This window comes from Arachis duranensis, chromosome 4 (genome assembly GCF_000817695.3).
Source record: "Arachis duranensis cultivar V14167 chromosome 4, aradu.V14167.gnm2.J7QH, whole genome shotgun sequence".
In the NCBI taxonomy this organism is placed as follows: Eukaryota; Viridiplantae; Streptophyta; class Magnoliopsida; order Fabales; family Fabaceae; genus Arachis; species Arachis duranensis.
The window spans coordinates 112,976,446-112,992,189 of record NC_029775.3 but is presented as its reverse complement, the minus strand read 5'-3'; the positions used below and the strand labels follow the sequence as shown (position 1 = coordinate 112,992,189).

General features: G+C 33.1%; 1 protein-coding gene across 1 annotated transcript; it reads right to left on the bottom strand.

Moving 5' to 3' along the window:
• Positions 1-6,977: 6,977 nt before the first annotated feature.
• LOC107486089 (polyphenol oxidase I, chloroplastic-like) lies at positions 6,978-9,009 on the bottom strand. Its single transcript, XM_016106636.3, has one exon. The coding sequence runs from the start codon at positions 8,979-8,981 to the stop codon at positions 7,149-7,151; it is 1,833 nt and encodes a 610-aa protein (XP_015962122.1). The 5' UTR covers positions 8,982-9,009; the 3' UTR covers positions 6,978-7,148.
• Between the last annotated feature and the right edge of the window lie 6,735 nt (positions 9,010-15,744).

Below are 15,744 nucleotides of genomic sequence, written 5' to 3'. Positions count from 1 at the left end.
CAAAATTAGGGTTAGGATTTCGGTTTGGAAAAAAAGAGAATGGTATTTTAGAGATTTTACACACATTCTCTCTCTCTCTGTCAATGTTTTCTTCTCTTCTTCTCCCTTCTCAGAGAGGCAACAATAGCGAGAGTGAAAGGGGTAGAACGAAGGAGAGAAATGGCAAGAGCGGGAAGCAAAATTGTAAAGAGAAGAAGAAGAAGGAAGGTGTGACAGCGAGAGAAGTCATCGTTGGTTCACTGAATAGAGAAAGGGGAGTGATGCAAACAGAGAGAGGGTTGTCGCCTTCGATTGTGGGTGTTACCGCCGCTGCTTTGTCGATGCTGTGGTTGGTGATGCTGCAACGGCTTTAGAAGGTGACTATCATTGGTGTTGTCCTAGCCGCTCACCTTGATCGCATCAATGGCCTCGTCCACCATTGCTAAAATTGTTCTTATTCTATAATCGACATCGTTCCATCGCTCACCTCTCCTTCCTTCTCTTTTTCTGTAATCGATGGAAGTTACACCGTTGCCGACTTCCATCACTGATATCGTTGCTCTATTCAACCTCTCATCTTGCATCGCTACTTTGCCCCTGTGTCTCTGCCACTTTTGTGCTGCGACAGCCTCTACTCGTGTGCCACTATAAGAAAAATGATGAGTACTGTTGGATTTATCGTCGGGTTTAGCGTCGTTGAGTAGTGGCAGATTTACCAGCGATAACGGTGTTGAATTTGTAAGGTTAAGTAGTTACCGACGGATTTAAGTTTCTGATAGAATTTCGCCGATAATAATTGGAGGAAAACAAAAATAAATTGGCGCGTCCTTTAGGGTCAGATTTACCGTTGGAAAAAACGACAGTAAACCCACTTAGTGAAGTTGCATTTTGGTAACCCGCAATGGTTTACAGTCGGAGTTTTTTGACGGTAACTATGCTGTAAATTTTAAGCACGAACCCTCTCTCTCTAACCCTCTATCCCTTCTCTCTTTCTCTTCCCCTGTTTCTCCTCCTTCCCTGTCGCCGTCAGCCACCCTAAGCCGCCGTGGCTACCTTCTCTTTTTTCCCTTCTCTCTCTAATCCGCTCTAGCTCGACCCCTGTCTCTCATTCTCGTTTGCAGAACAGAACAACAACATATCCCCTGTTCCTTGTTCTGCCTAGCTTCCAACTACGGTGAGCATTCATTTGCCGCTTCTTGCACCGGCAACATCATAGTGCCATTGTAACTCCTTTCCTATTCTTCATTCTATTCTGTTTAGGCAACCCAGGTTACTACTCCATTTTTAATTTATGTTTTAGTTAATTTTAGTTTCATTATTTTGATTTCTAGTTAGTTAGTTAGAATTAATTTTCTGTTAGTAGATTTTAGGTGGTTAGGATAGGTTAGATTAGGTTATTAGGTTCTAAATTATTGAAAAGTGTTTGGATTATTGAATTGAATTGCTAAATATTGTTGTTAGAGTTGTTTAAAATTGTCTGAATTATATTGATTCACTGTGTTACGGCTGGTTTTGCTGAGATTTGATTGACGGATTATTTGGATTATGCTTGGTTGTTGCTGGTTTTGAATTATTTGTTGTTGGTATTTATTGGTGATTTGAAATTGGGGCTGTTAATTGCTATTTGATATTGATTTTGCATGTTTGATGTTTGTGCATGCCAAGTGTTCGTCCATATGCTTTAGAGCTTTTAATGCAACTTTTGTTTTAATTCTTGAAAATCAATGCTCGTTTGAATGTTATGATTATTATTATGCATTGATAATGGAATCTGATTTATTTTTTATTGACCAAAACTTTTGAATTTTTTAATAATTAAGACATTTATTTAATAGTACAAGATTAATTAAGTTGGTCATTTTTAACCCAACTATATCAACTTTGTATGTTTAATTGGTTTTAGGTTATATTAGGAATGAATTTTAAATGTTGAAATTAATCTTGTGGTATTAGTTATAAGAATTACATTTATGTTTGAACATATTATTGATTATTTAGTTCTAAACTTAGGGTACTGAACTTGTTTAATTTCAATTTTAATTAGAATATGTTTTGGTTTTTATTCCTTATTTAATTTTGAACTTAGGGTACATAACTTGTTTTGAACTTATGATTTTCTAAAATTCTGAATTTAGGATACTGAACTTGTGTAGTTTCAATTTTAATTATAACATTGGCGGATTTGAGTTCCTTATTTAGTTCTGAACTTAGGGTACGAACTTGTTTTGAACTTAGGGTACTAAATTTGTTTCAGTTCTAATTAAAACATATTTTGATTATGGTTGATTTGTTTTGAACTAGTTATTATAATTTATAAGATTGATTTGTTGTTCTGAATTTCTAATTATTGTTGATTTGTGTTGATTATAGTTGATTTAGTTCTCTTTGTTTAATTTGTATGTACTTTGTAGACATGATGTTAGGTAGAGGTGTTGCAAATCAGCCTAGTGGTCATGGTCATGCTCGTGGTCGGGGTAGGGGGATGGTTTTTGTACTGGTACTCCTGAGAATTCTGAATCCTCTCACTTTACTCTGACTACCCCGGTGACCTCATAGGTTTTGGGTGCATCAGACCAGCCGTTCATCATGGTCCCTAACCCCAACTATATCCCTGTGTCTATGCGTAGGAACAGTTTAGCGACTAATTATCTGTTGCGACAAGTTAGCGACGACTGTTTTCTGTCGCTACTCTTATTTTGAATTTTACAATATTATGCGACAAATTAGCGAGAAACTAGTTGTTCGCTAAAAAAATAAAAGCTTTGGTGACAAATTAGCTAGGAAATTATTCATCGCAAAATGCATTTCAATTCTTCGTGATGGATGAACGTTGTTCCTTACTAATTATCCATTTCGCACAAAGTTTATTTAGCGATGAACTAGTGTGTGAATTGTTTCTCGCTAATTGTATATCAAACACTTGCGACGGAATAGTGACAATAATACCACTCGTTACTTTACTTTTATTCGATTGAACCCCTAAGCGACTGATTTGCTAGAACATTGTCACTCGCTAATTAATTTGTGACAAATTAGCAAGGAAATTTTCTCTGCTCTTTTTTTAGCCACAAAAGTCAATTGCGAGAAACAAACTTACTCGTAAATCTCTCGCTTATCAGTCATTTTTTTCAAGTTCGGATATTTTGTGACCACTCATTAATTTTGTCGTTAGTACATCACTAATTCCTCGCAAGTTAGTGATGGATTAGTGACAAAACATATTTTTCGCAAAAATTTGTCGCTAATTTGTCAAATTCTTGTAGTGAAGGCGATGTTGCCGCCTCCATCTGCTTAGCAGCCCAATGTCTCGGCGACGCTGCCTCCAGCAACGAACACTGCGGCCCCAGAATCCTCTCACATAAGTGACCCAGCTGATGTTCCTCCGCCACCTCCCATCGTATGGTTGACGATTTAGCCTGATAGAGGAACAACATAAGTACTACTTTAAGTCTTCTATATGCTGAAAATGTCAGATTATTGATTCCAATTTTAGTAGATTTAGGGTTGTAGGTTTAAACTACTAAAGTGTTTGATATATCGTGATTAGTGATTCTTGATAGTTCATTCTAGTTTTAAGGGATTTAGGGTTGTAGGTTTGAATTGCTAAAAGTGTTTGATATATAATTTTCATTGATTGTTGACAATTGGTGCTGTTTAAGTTAATTGTTTATGGATAGATTTTGTGGCACATTCTAGTTATAGATGAAACTCTGCCGAAATTTCTAAAATATTCTCTATATATTATGGTTATTTGCTTCTGAAGTTTTAATTTATATTGCCATCATATTGGTTTGTTTGTGAATTGTTGATAGGTTTGCGCCTAACAACAACACATGTACTCAGGAGATGATCAACGTCATCAAGTTGATGTATGACCATCCATGGCCGAGTTACAAGAAGATTCCCTCTGAGACTAGAGAGCGATGGTTTCAGAAGTGGGCGGTAACAACTTAATATAGTCAAACCTTCTTAGCTAGTTTATATCTTCTATTTTGTTTATTAATACGATATATTTTGATTAACTAATTTTAAAGTTTCTTTTTGTAGCTGAAATTTATACGGCACAAGGAGCACGATCTTATCACTAGAAAGATATAAGACCATCGTATGGATAGGCGGCTACAACAGATGCTGAAGGATGTACGTGAGAAGCGCGACCATCTCATTTCCTGGCTCCACCCGAAAATCAAGAAGGCTTCGTACGTTCACTGGGAGACCGATGAGGGGTTCAGGCAGTAGCGTCTCACAAATAGGGCTAACAGAGCATCAGCCAGGTCATCCAAGTATACTAGCGGCTCAGCATCCTTCATGAAGACTAAGGCAGGCTGGTATGTAGCTTCTCTAATTTTGTTATTGACTTAGTTATATTCTTTGACATATCATTAGTAGGCATGCATCCTAACATATTGTTTTAATGCAACATGTGAACTCGAAGTCGTTGGATCCTGATGCGACATTGGTGGAGACCTTCAAGTATACCCACACTTTGAAGGAGAACAAAGAGAGATTTGCTGATCAGTGCTCTGTGGATCATTATGTGAGTAAACATCTGAACATGTGATATAAAATTTTCAATTAGCTGTACAATTATCGTCCTAATCATAATAACATGTGCTACACAGAAGACTTACACACAGAGACTGGAGGCCGCAACTTAGAAATCTCAGTAAAGTGGGGAGGATGCTAGTGGCTTTGCTGCTTTAGTCATTGATCCCGATACAGTTTGGCGCGAGAGCGCCTCAACGGTGTACAAGAACTGTGTATACGGGCTGGAGTTGTTCTTCGCCAGTAGCCTCCACATCTCCACGTCCGCCTCTGTCACCAATCGAGTCGTCGATCACAAGGAAGGCACTAATTTGAGGTTGCAAGTGCAAGAGCTCACCTGGAGCCTTCACAAATAGGCTTGGGAGCTGAACGAGACTCGAGAGAGGTATCTGGGGATCCTCACATGCATGACGGACACGGATGAGATCAGGCTAGAGTGGAGGGAGCAACTGGAGCGGCTTCAACGAATGGAGCAGCAGATAGCGGTGTACCAGACTTAGATGCGCGCCAGTAGTAGTGGCGCTGCTAATGGCAGCAGCACTGCTCTGCTGGTGGTGACAGTGCTGTTGGTGGGACACAGACATCACCGCCTTTTTTGTCAAATCAGCAGGACCACGAGATTGACGACGATGACTATAAGAATCTTTAGGATTTAGAGCTTTGTTTTACTGTTTCATTGTATTTGATTTATTTTATTTTTAATTTTATTTAAACATTTGATATTTAATAATATTACATAATTGGTTTCTATTATTTATAATTTGATCACTAATTGTGTAAAAAATAAATTTAAATAAAAAAATTAGAATTAAAAAGAAAAATTTTAAAAAAATTACATCAAAATATTTTTAAAAAATATTGACATTACCCTTAGATTTACCGAAGGCATAATCCAACGGTAATAGTGCGGGAAACTATATGTTGTGACACCAACGTTATCGTTAAAAAAATCTGTCGGTAATCAAATGATTTTTCTGACATGTAATCTGTCGCAGAATCTGACAATGATTATCTTCGGATGAAAAATCTGACGGTAACTGATTACTGACGAGGTATATACATTCAGATTACTTCCAATGGTAAATTCGTTAATAATTAACTTAGCATCGTATTTTATTCTTCTTTTCGACGGTACTCAGTGTTTTTTTGTAGTGTGCATCTTTCAGCATCTTTGCTGTGACTGTTTTCCCGTTTCAACACATTCAAGAACAACAACACAACAATTTTAGAGAGGCCAGGAACAGAGACATGGAGAGAGAAAGAGATTGCAGAGATAGAGAAGAGAGAAAGTAGGAAGAGATATGGCACAGAGAGAATGAGATGGTGATAAGGTGAGGTAAGAGTATAATTGTCCAAATGACAATTTTAAAATTAAAATGGACTATAAGGACAAATTCGAATAAAAAAAAAAGTTAGGAACGAATTCAATTTTCGAGTTAAATTTTAAGGACTAAAATCGTAATTATATATTTTTGAGATAAATATATTTTTTTAATGATCATTAAAAAATCTTTACTAGTAATTATATATATAATTGTTAACAAAATTTTTTTACGATAAAGTATATGAATATTAATATTTAGTTGTTAATAAATATATTAATAGTAATTTTTATTATCATTAAAAAAAATAAATGACTATTAAAAATAATTTTTTAATAGATAAAATTAATGCAATGATGAAGATACATATTTCTATATTGAAATAATCTCTCACCGTGAGTCATAATTTTTTGCCAGCACTATATTGGATGTGTCATCCAAGGACGGATTCATTGTAGCAGTTGAAACAGAGAGAATTAATACCAAATAAATAAAAGAAGACTACTACAAGAAGAAAAAGAATTCACTTTATGATATTTAAAATTTTTTATTTAATTAAAAAATATTAGTAATAATATCTTTTTCAAATTTTTTTAATATTGTTACTTACTTTTTAGATATTAAAAATTATTAATATTTAAATTAGACTGAATTTTTATTTAAACTAGACTAAATACTAAATATTTTTTTTAAAAAAATTAAAATATACATAATAACTTATTACTCTTAAAAAAAGTTGGGGACCGAGGCCGCCACTCGTCCCCCTTATATCCATCCCTGGTGTCATGTTTATACTAGAATTATTATTTAAAATAATAATATTATCAAAATAAAAAAGTCAAAATTTATTTTATTTAATATTTATTAATAATTAATAAATAAAATAATTTTAATTATTTTTAGTTAATTTTTTTTATTAAAGAGAATAACAGCAAGTTCATCTCATTATTTCTCAATCATACCAAAACAAGTTTGCATGAGTTTAAATAATGGATTAATGGTTAGATATATAATTATTTATGTATTTTTATTCAATCGTTTAAAATTTTAGAATAGATAATTTTATAACATAAATCAAAACTTATATAATGGAAAAAAAAATCTAGAGTTAGATAATTAACTACTTGTCCATATCGAATAGCATTTGCCCATTATATTGCACTGAATTCCATACTATAATGACCTGTCTAAACTATTACTATTTTACACAATTCTTTTTAATTCCTAAAATTAACTTCATATAGTCTTATAAATACTATAATTAATTACTTTTCTCTTACATTTCAAAAGGGATCTTACTTACTATTTTGACATGAACTGAATATTAATCCTTCCTATGGTAACATCTCCTTTCCCAATCATAGGTACCAAAGTAACAACAATATGATCATCTTCTTCAGCTTCTAGATTCTCCAATACCTTAGATATCCCAACCATAAAGCGAGTATTTGATTTATGTCCATGATTTCCATGGGGCAAACTCACGAAAGTACCCACAAACTCTGCATGGTTTTCATCACTAAGCATGTCTTCATCATCATCAATATGAACATCAAATTTAACATTTTCATAGCTTTGTAATTCAGTCACTTCTATCACTAAAACCTCTTCCTCTTGTTCTTTCTCTTCCTTGCTCCTCAACTTCTTTGGTCTCTTTACAATAATGCTTACCTTAGAATCCAAAACAAAAGGAAATTTGGTAATTGGCTTTGAGGCCAAAATTGAAGATTTTTTTGCTTCCCTTTGCATCTTTGTTCTTCTTGGTTTAGGATTAACATTTAGCCAAGGAAGATCAACTTCTTCATAAACATAACCCAAAAGTTTAGTATCAAGACAATCTCTTACCTTAACTCGAACAAGATTAAGATTCTCATCATAGAAGAAAAATTTGGAATCTAACCAATTAGGATCATCCCTATAGTCTCTTCTACCACCTTCCAATTTTGTCCATAACTCCCACAATCTATCCACGTTGGAGTGATGAGCATAGAAAATAGGATCTCTCGCGGCCGTGTAGAAAGTTCCCATGTCTTCATGGTTGGGTGTATCGACCGCACCCAACCAATCATGGATAGTGTTATGAGGAGCAAGCTCAACCGAGCCAGGACCCGGTTGAGCTGGGTCTCCGAGACGATAAGGGCTTCCCATGAATAACTCTTTGGTGTTGGCTAAAACCATTTGCTTGTACATGAAGGCAAGGTTGTAGGAAATTTGTTGATCTTGTGTTCTAATTTTGGGAGATAGAATATCATAGTTAAGATCAACCAAGTGGGGTGGCATGTGCTTGTAGTGTCTAAGTTTATGGTAAAGTGAAGAATTTGGAGTGGTGAAATATGATGGAATTTGCATACCTTGAATGGAATCCCAATTCCAATAAGGTAAAGCAAAACTTGGATCCCCAATTAGGGTTCCCAAGATTCTCTCAAAGAAATAAATGTAAAACCTATGGAAAGGGAAGAAAAGCCATGACCTATGCACATCAATCTTTTGATCTTGGAAGGGGTGTTTTTGAGGATATCCACCATTGCAATAAGCACAATGAACTTTAGCTTGTTGTATGAAATTACGTGGGTCATCATTAGGAAGTGATTTCATGATGGCAATACCTTTTTCTAACTTGGCTATGAACTCATCATCTACCAAATGTGCTGGCCTTCTAACCCTAATAATTGAACTATTATTTTTGTACTTGTTGTAAGTGGCATTGATTAAATAATCTTTGAAATCTATGAATTTAAAGGGAGTTGCCAAAGTTGGACAACAATAGGGTGATGTTATTGCATTGGGAGGCAAATCAACTGGGCCACACTTTGTAAAATCTGGTGAAATTGCTCTAGAAACATCATTGGAATAATTAGATGATGATGATGATGGATAATTAACATTTCCTTCAAATTCTAAGCTATTGATAAAGGTATTCCTCCAAGAAAATCTCCAAGGATAATGGGATTGGTGGCTTTGATTATTAAATGAGGTTAAGTAATAAGAAAAGTAGGGCTTAGTAATAATGGTGAAGATCAATGAGTTGTTGTTATTAAGAAAGGCGATTAAGGGTATTAGGAAGATTATGAGAATAATTAGGGAGATGGTGGCTAAATGGAGAAACCTTGAAGGATGGTTTATTACATTTGCCATGCTAGCTTTTCCCTAGTGGATGTTTATATCTCCATGCATGCTTGAAGAAATTGTATAAATAATAAGAGTAGGAAAAGGAATGTGTGGATTAAGTTATTCCAGAGCGTTGCTCCACCAATTAATGAACTCGTATAAGGTTGGTGTTGCCACTATAAGATTTTGTATATATTTTTTATTTGAATATAACCAGAATAATGAAATACAATAAACGTGTACTATATTTTAAAAAAAAAAGAAGAAAAATATCGGATAAATAAGTTTTTTTAAAATCAAATTCTAAGTATGTCTCTAAACAGTTATTATTTTTTAAATAATAGAAATATGGAAACTTTATGAAACAAACATAAAATATTTTATAATAAATATATAAACTTTACATATATAAGAAGATGAATAAGAAGGTGAAAACAGAAAAAAAAATGGTTATCAGAAATTGACTTAATATAAATGAGAAAAAAGAATTTTGATACATTAAATAAAAAATCGGCTTAATATAAATGAGATTTCTTCCTCTTTACAATAATAGTCATTTAAAAAAAATCTTGTCGATATATTATTTGTTATTGTCACTTTATTAACTAATGTGTAGTGTGTAACTAAATAAATACTACACCACTGTCTAAAGCCTAAAGGAAAAATATACTTTTTGAACAATTTTAAAAATACTTTTAATATTTAACTTATTTTCATTTTGTCTCTAATAATTTAAATATGTTTTCAATTATATACGCTTAGGAGCTCACGTAATTAAAAAAATTATATAATAATTTAAAATTGACGTACAAATGATACGTTCATAATTTTAAGATGATGTGTCAGTAACATATCAATATATATATAAAATTATGATAAATATTACATATTTTTTACATATTATATAAAATGTCTCACCTATCTTAAAACTTTTTTTTATAATTTATTAATAAGAGGGCACAATATTGTTTAATTTTAAATAAAAATGAATGTTACTTTTTCTTTTATCTTACAATGTTACTCTGTTAAATGAGAATATTTTTTAATATGATTGCTTTGGATTTATAATGGGAGTTACTTAGATAAAGATGTTTAAAATATTTTTTTAAAAAATATTTTTTAATAATTAAAATTTAATATATATAATCGATTAAATCATGTTATTTTTGTTAAAATTAGGCTAGATAAATTAATTTAACCGAAAAAATAGTGAATCAAATCTTGAACTGATCTAAATTAATATTATTTTTTATAAAAAGTGACTACAATATCTTTATTATAGAAAATGATTAAAATACTCTTATTATATATATATATTAATTTTAAAAATTTTAAATTCTAACCCTACGATAGAAAAATAAAAGAATAAAATTTAGGATTCTCAAAATTAATATATATAATAGAAGTATTTTAGTCATTTTTGAATATTGTAGTTATTTTTTATAAAAGAATAATATTAATTTAGATCAGTTCAAGATTTGATTAATTATTTTTTGGTCTAATTAATTTGTCCAATCTAATTTTAACAAAAATAATACAATTTAATCGATTATATGTGTTAAATTTTAATTATTAAAAAATATTTTTATAAAAAAATATTTTTAACATCTTTATGTCAATAACTCCCATTTATAATTTGACGAACGTTGTTTTCCGTCTCAACGGCCGTACAAATAAACGAGTTCCACGCAAGGTTGAAGTACTTCTCCAATTAAATTTTCTTCTTGATTTGTCTCTGTTCACACATTGATACTCAAGAAGCAATATAAATTCTATAGAAAGTTGAAGGAGGAGGGAGGGGGGCATTAGAATTATAAATGCACGTAGGTGAGGAGGCAGGTGGGGGGTTATTAATCACAGTTTAGTCATAAATGCATGCAGGTGAACGATAATACTAACATGCTATCTATATGCCATATGTTCCCACAATTTGTACTTCTAGTCCACGTAAATTAGAGGATTAGATTAGATTTTTATTAAAGTTTAATATTATAGTACTTTTCTAAATATTATAAAGCTAACAAAACTAACATCAAATTGGTCAAGTCGTAGTCATGAGTAACAAAAACAAAATATAACACATTATAAAGATTAATAGAGAATAAATTCTTTAAAATACTTTCTGAATTTTAAATTGTTATTTAATTTAATCTTTAATTTTAAAAAATAATTAATTAAATTTTTAAAATTCTAAAAAAAGTGTATTTTTATTAGTCTCTTGTAAAAGTTTCGTCTAAATATTGATTATGTAGAGTAGTGTGAACTGTTATGTAGGATTTCAGATGTCTGTTAATGTATACCAAAGTTAAATTTGATTCAAATTGGTATCTGAAATTACTTAATAATATTTAAATTAATCCATTTTTAATTATAAAGTTCTAATTCCAAAATTATTGTCTTCTCTTTTTCGACCTCTGTGTTGTCTTCTTCTCTTCTTCGATTTCTTCACTCTCTTCCAGTTCATCTTGTTTTCTCGTCTGCGTGAATGATGATAGGTGATGGGGAGAGAAGCTAAAGTAGCTCAAGTAAAAACAACTCTGCAAGGAGACCTTATGGCAGCAAAGGAGTGCGCAATAGGAGAGGTAAGAACATTGTTTTCTGCAATTGTAGGCTTCGGACGGTGATGAAGTACTCAACGACGACAGAGAATCCTATAGACCATTTTATGGTTGCCCAAACTATGAAGTAAGGTTATAACTCTAAAAAAAATGTTAAGATAGTTTCACTTTGAGTTTAGATCACCAGAGTTTTTTAATTTACAATATGAAATTCATTGTAATTTTTTCTACTGGACTGATGGATGTGAAGAACCAGTTTGTGTAACACTTATTCCACAAAAAGTTTTGCATGAATTCAATTGGAGGATGACAAGTTTGGAGAGTGATGTTAAGACCTTGAAAATAATGACAATGGTGCTGCTGCTGGCTTTTGTAGTTACTTTTGGTGTGTGTTTAGGCTTTAGTTTGTTGGGGTTTATAGTCAATAAATGATGATTATGTTATGAAATTTTAAATTTTTTAAGTGGTATGTAATGTTTTGATGAAGATGCAATGAAATGAAATACTAATTTTGCATGAGTTCAACTCTTAATGCTGCACTTGTTTTGCTAAAATTGTGATCAATTAAACAAAAAAGAGATAAATCAAAACATTCAACGAAGCTAAATATGAATTGAATTTAACATAACATTTTCCGGAGCATGAAACAAGTATTGTTTGTATTAAAGCACATTGTGCATAACATAATATCACAACCCAAAACATCATAGGCCATAACAACATCAAAGGCCATGCATACAGGTTTCAATAGTTGAATTACAAAAAATATGACATTGTTTAACCATAGCATTCAACTACAACGACATGAACTCAAAAGGCGACTTCACATTGTACTAGCTAGACATTTTTTCTCATTGGGTTGAATCCTGGAGTTGGAACAAACTTCAAGAAAAAAGTCAGTTTTCTAGAGATTGCTACACTAGTTTCCTGAATAGTCTCTCTTGAAATCTCAGTTGGATGTGGAGCAGCCGCAGTAGTAGCAGTAGTGGATACAATTGTCCTCTTGATAAGGAGTTTGTTGCGCCTCTCACTTTTAGTCCTTGGAAACTCTTTCTTGGCATTCTTTGTAGTATTTACACCATGTGATAGCAATAACAACAATAACATTTGTAATGCTAATAATAATAATAATGAAGAACTTGTGACAATAAAAAGTATCATTATATGAATGATGACACTGTCCAGAATCATAACATGAAACCAAAAATATATCCTCTCAAGGAACAAGAAAATGGATTTGTTTCTAACGATTAATCTGTTCCACAAGTCAATCCAAATTGATTAACTCAAACTCTAATTTTGATTAATGTTTTTATTATTATTATTACCTGAGTTGCAGGTTCTTGTTCAGCTTCTTGACCCCCTTCAGCAGTAACTTATGTTTGAATTTTAGTTTGTCCTCCTTGAGCACCAGTCTCACCTTCTGCACCAACAACCTCACCTTCCTTACCTTTAACACTAGCGTCACCCTCATTTGCAGCATCTTCAACAACTTTTGCAGCAACTGCTAGCTCATCAACCTTTTGTTTTTTTTGCTATTTTACAACCCCTTGTTGTGTGACCAACATCTCCACATGTACAACAAGTGAATTTGCCATATTTTCTTTTCAATTTTGTTGTAGTGCGTTCTTGGCTCCCCTGAACAGGTGTCTCATGTGCATTTTTTTTCTTGCATAATGTGATGGCTTTTCACAGGGCTTGCTCTTTACAGGTGGTAAAAAATGAAGGTATTGTGAGGTCTCTCACAACTCTTGGTCTCTTACTGGGTTGATATGGTACTCATAAGGCTTGTTGTATGATTCCATTGTTAGCCATGGATAGACATAATTCTCGGACCTACAATTCATGACTGAAATTGCAGCTATTTCAGGACGACAAGGTAACCCTAGCAAACAATAAAATTGAGTAATTAAGTGTTTAGGATAGAAATGCTACCGTGCAATTACACACAAAAAACAAAATATTACTTACTCGATAACTGCCAAGACCTGCAGCTACATGTTTGGTTTCCCAAATCAACCACCACATTATGTGGTTCATCATGCACTTCAAACATGACCTCAGCCGCATCTCTAGACCATATTAGTGTATGGTACCTACTGTGATATCACTTCTTTGCAAGTTTACTTTGTTGAATCAGAAGTAAGTGTCTCACATGGCTAGAGTTTCAGTTTTTTCCTTGCCATACTAGTCATGGCGTACCTCCTAACCTCCTCCAGTAAAGTCCAGATAGGATTGCATCTGTATGGTTTAATGACAGCATTGAATACCTCACACATGTTGTTACACACATTGTCAACCTTTGGAAAGTCCTTGTAGTGAGCCTTGGTACATGCCTACCTAGGAAACTTGTCTAAATACCCTCACGTCTTCTCATTCACCCTATTTATTAACTGAATATGCCCGTTAAATTTCTGGACAGTCATTGCTCTAACACATTTCCAAAGAAAGCTCTTCAAGTGTGAGTCCTTCCATTATTTCTGGAAGTTTTGCTATAGGTGCCACGCACAGAAGCGGTGATGTGCACCTGGCATAACCTGACGCGATACTGGGATCAAACCCTACAAGGTAACAAAATAATCATTCAATATATGTTACATTCACCAATAACATCCTTAGCTCCTTCAACAAGACAAGATGCTATTTTCAAAATCAAACACTTGAGCAAATAAAGACTTCTTGACTTTTACCAATTATATAATAATAAATTAAAAAACAGGAGCTAATTTGAAGTGTATGCACTTAAGGATTCCTAAATTCTGCAATTGAAACAACAATAGTTCAATATTTCGTAATTAAACATTTTCAAGAAATGTAGCAGTTCAATGACATTTTCATCAGAAAATATATCAGGTTAAGAACAACTCATGTTCATTTAATCCAATTGTAGCATAAATATTGCTACAAACTACAAAGGACAGATAACAGATGGAGTTCTTGGATCAGTATTACCAATCCAGCAAGTTTCTAATCAAGTTTCTATGCTATATAAATCCAACAAGGCTAGTCACAAAAAAAAAAGTTTCTAGCAAGGTTAGTCTATAAGAACTAGTCTAAGTTAACAAAGGACATCCAAACTTAATATATCAAATGAAGTACTCCAGAACTTAATATATCAAGTGATAGTAACTATGAGTTCACCCCAAACATAGCGGACATTATGAAAAACAACCTTTTTTGGCCTTTAAATAAGCAAATTGTCAATGATATTAATTTTGTAAGGGTGTGTTTTGAACAAAAATATTTTTATTAATACAAAATAGTCCTTCGAATTGTGTTTATTAATTTAAAATGATCCTTAAAATCATATATCGTGCTTCTAATTGAACCATATAGGTTACCTTCTACATGTCAAAGATGAAGCACCAACCATGCTTTGTCTGGTCTCCAATATCTTCATGCAAGAGCTCCAAGAAGCACTTCCAGTTGTCTTTGTTTTCAACATGAACAATAGCCCACGCAATTGGGTACACATGATTATTCGCATCCTAACTCATGGCGCACAACAACCAACCTCCATAATAGGTCTTCAAAAAATCCCCATCTAGTCCTACCCAGGGTCTACAACCACCCACAAAATCTGTCTTGTATCCATCCAAACATACATAAAACTTTTTAAATACACCGTCTCCGTTAGGCATCGGACTAACACCTAACTTGATAGTTGAACCCGGATTAGATCTCAATAGCTCCTCTGCATAATCTCTGAGTTTATCATATTCTGCGGCTTCATCACCACTCACTATCTTTCTTGCATCACCCAAAATTCTTGTAATTGTAGTCCTAGACAATTTTATTCCAGATTTTACCTTAAAGTAATTAAAAACCTCACAGTGTCTAAATGTAGGGAGCTTCCTAACCTTCTTAACAAGTATATCAGTTATCCAAGACCTAGTTGCACATCTATTCTTGAAAGTTCTCTCACATGTATGATCATCTTTAAAAGTCTTAATCTACCAACATCCATTCTGTTTGTTATAAAAACAAAACACTATCCAGGGACAATTTTCATTCTTGCATACCATCCTACATCTAGTAGTTTCATTTTTCTTGTACCTAACACCCCTACCCTCTTGCAACGTATAATTTCTAATCTCTTTCTTAAAAGTATCCCTATTTGTAAATTTCATACCTAACTCTAACCTCACATGTCCAAACTTGGCAGTATCATTGAAGATGAAATTCACAGCTGGGTCTGCATCGTCTTCAGAGTCTGGTAATGTCTTTAGTTC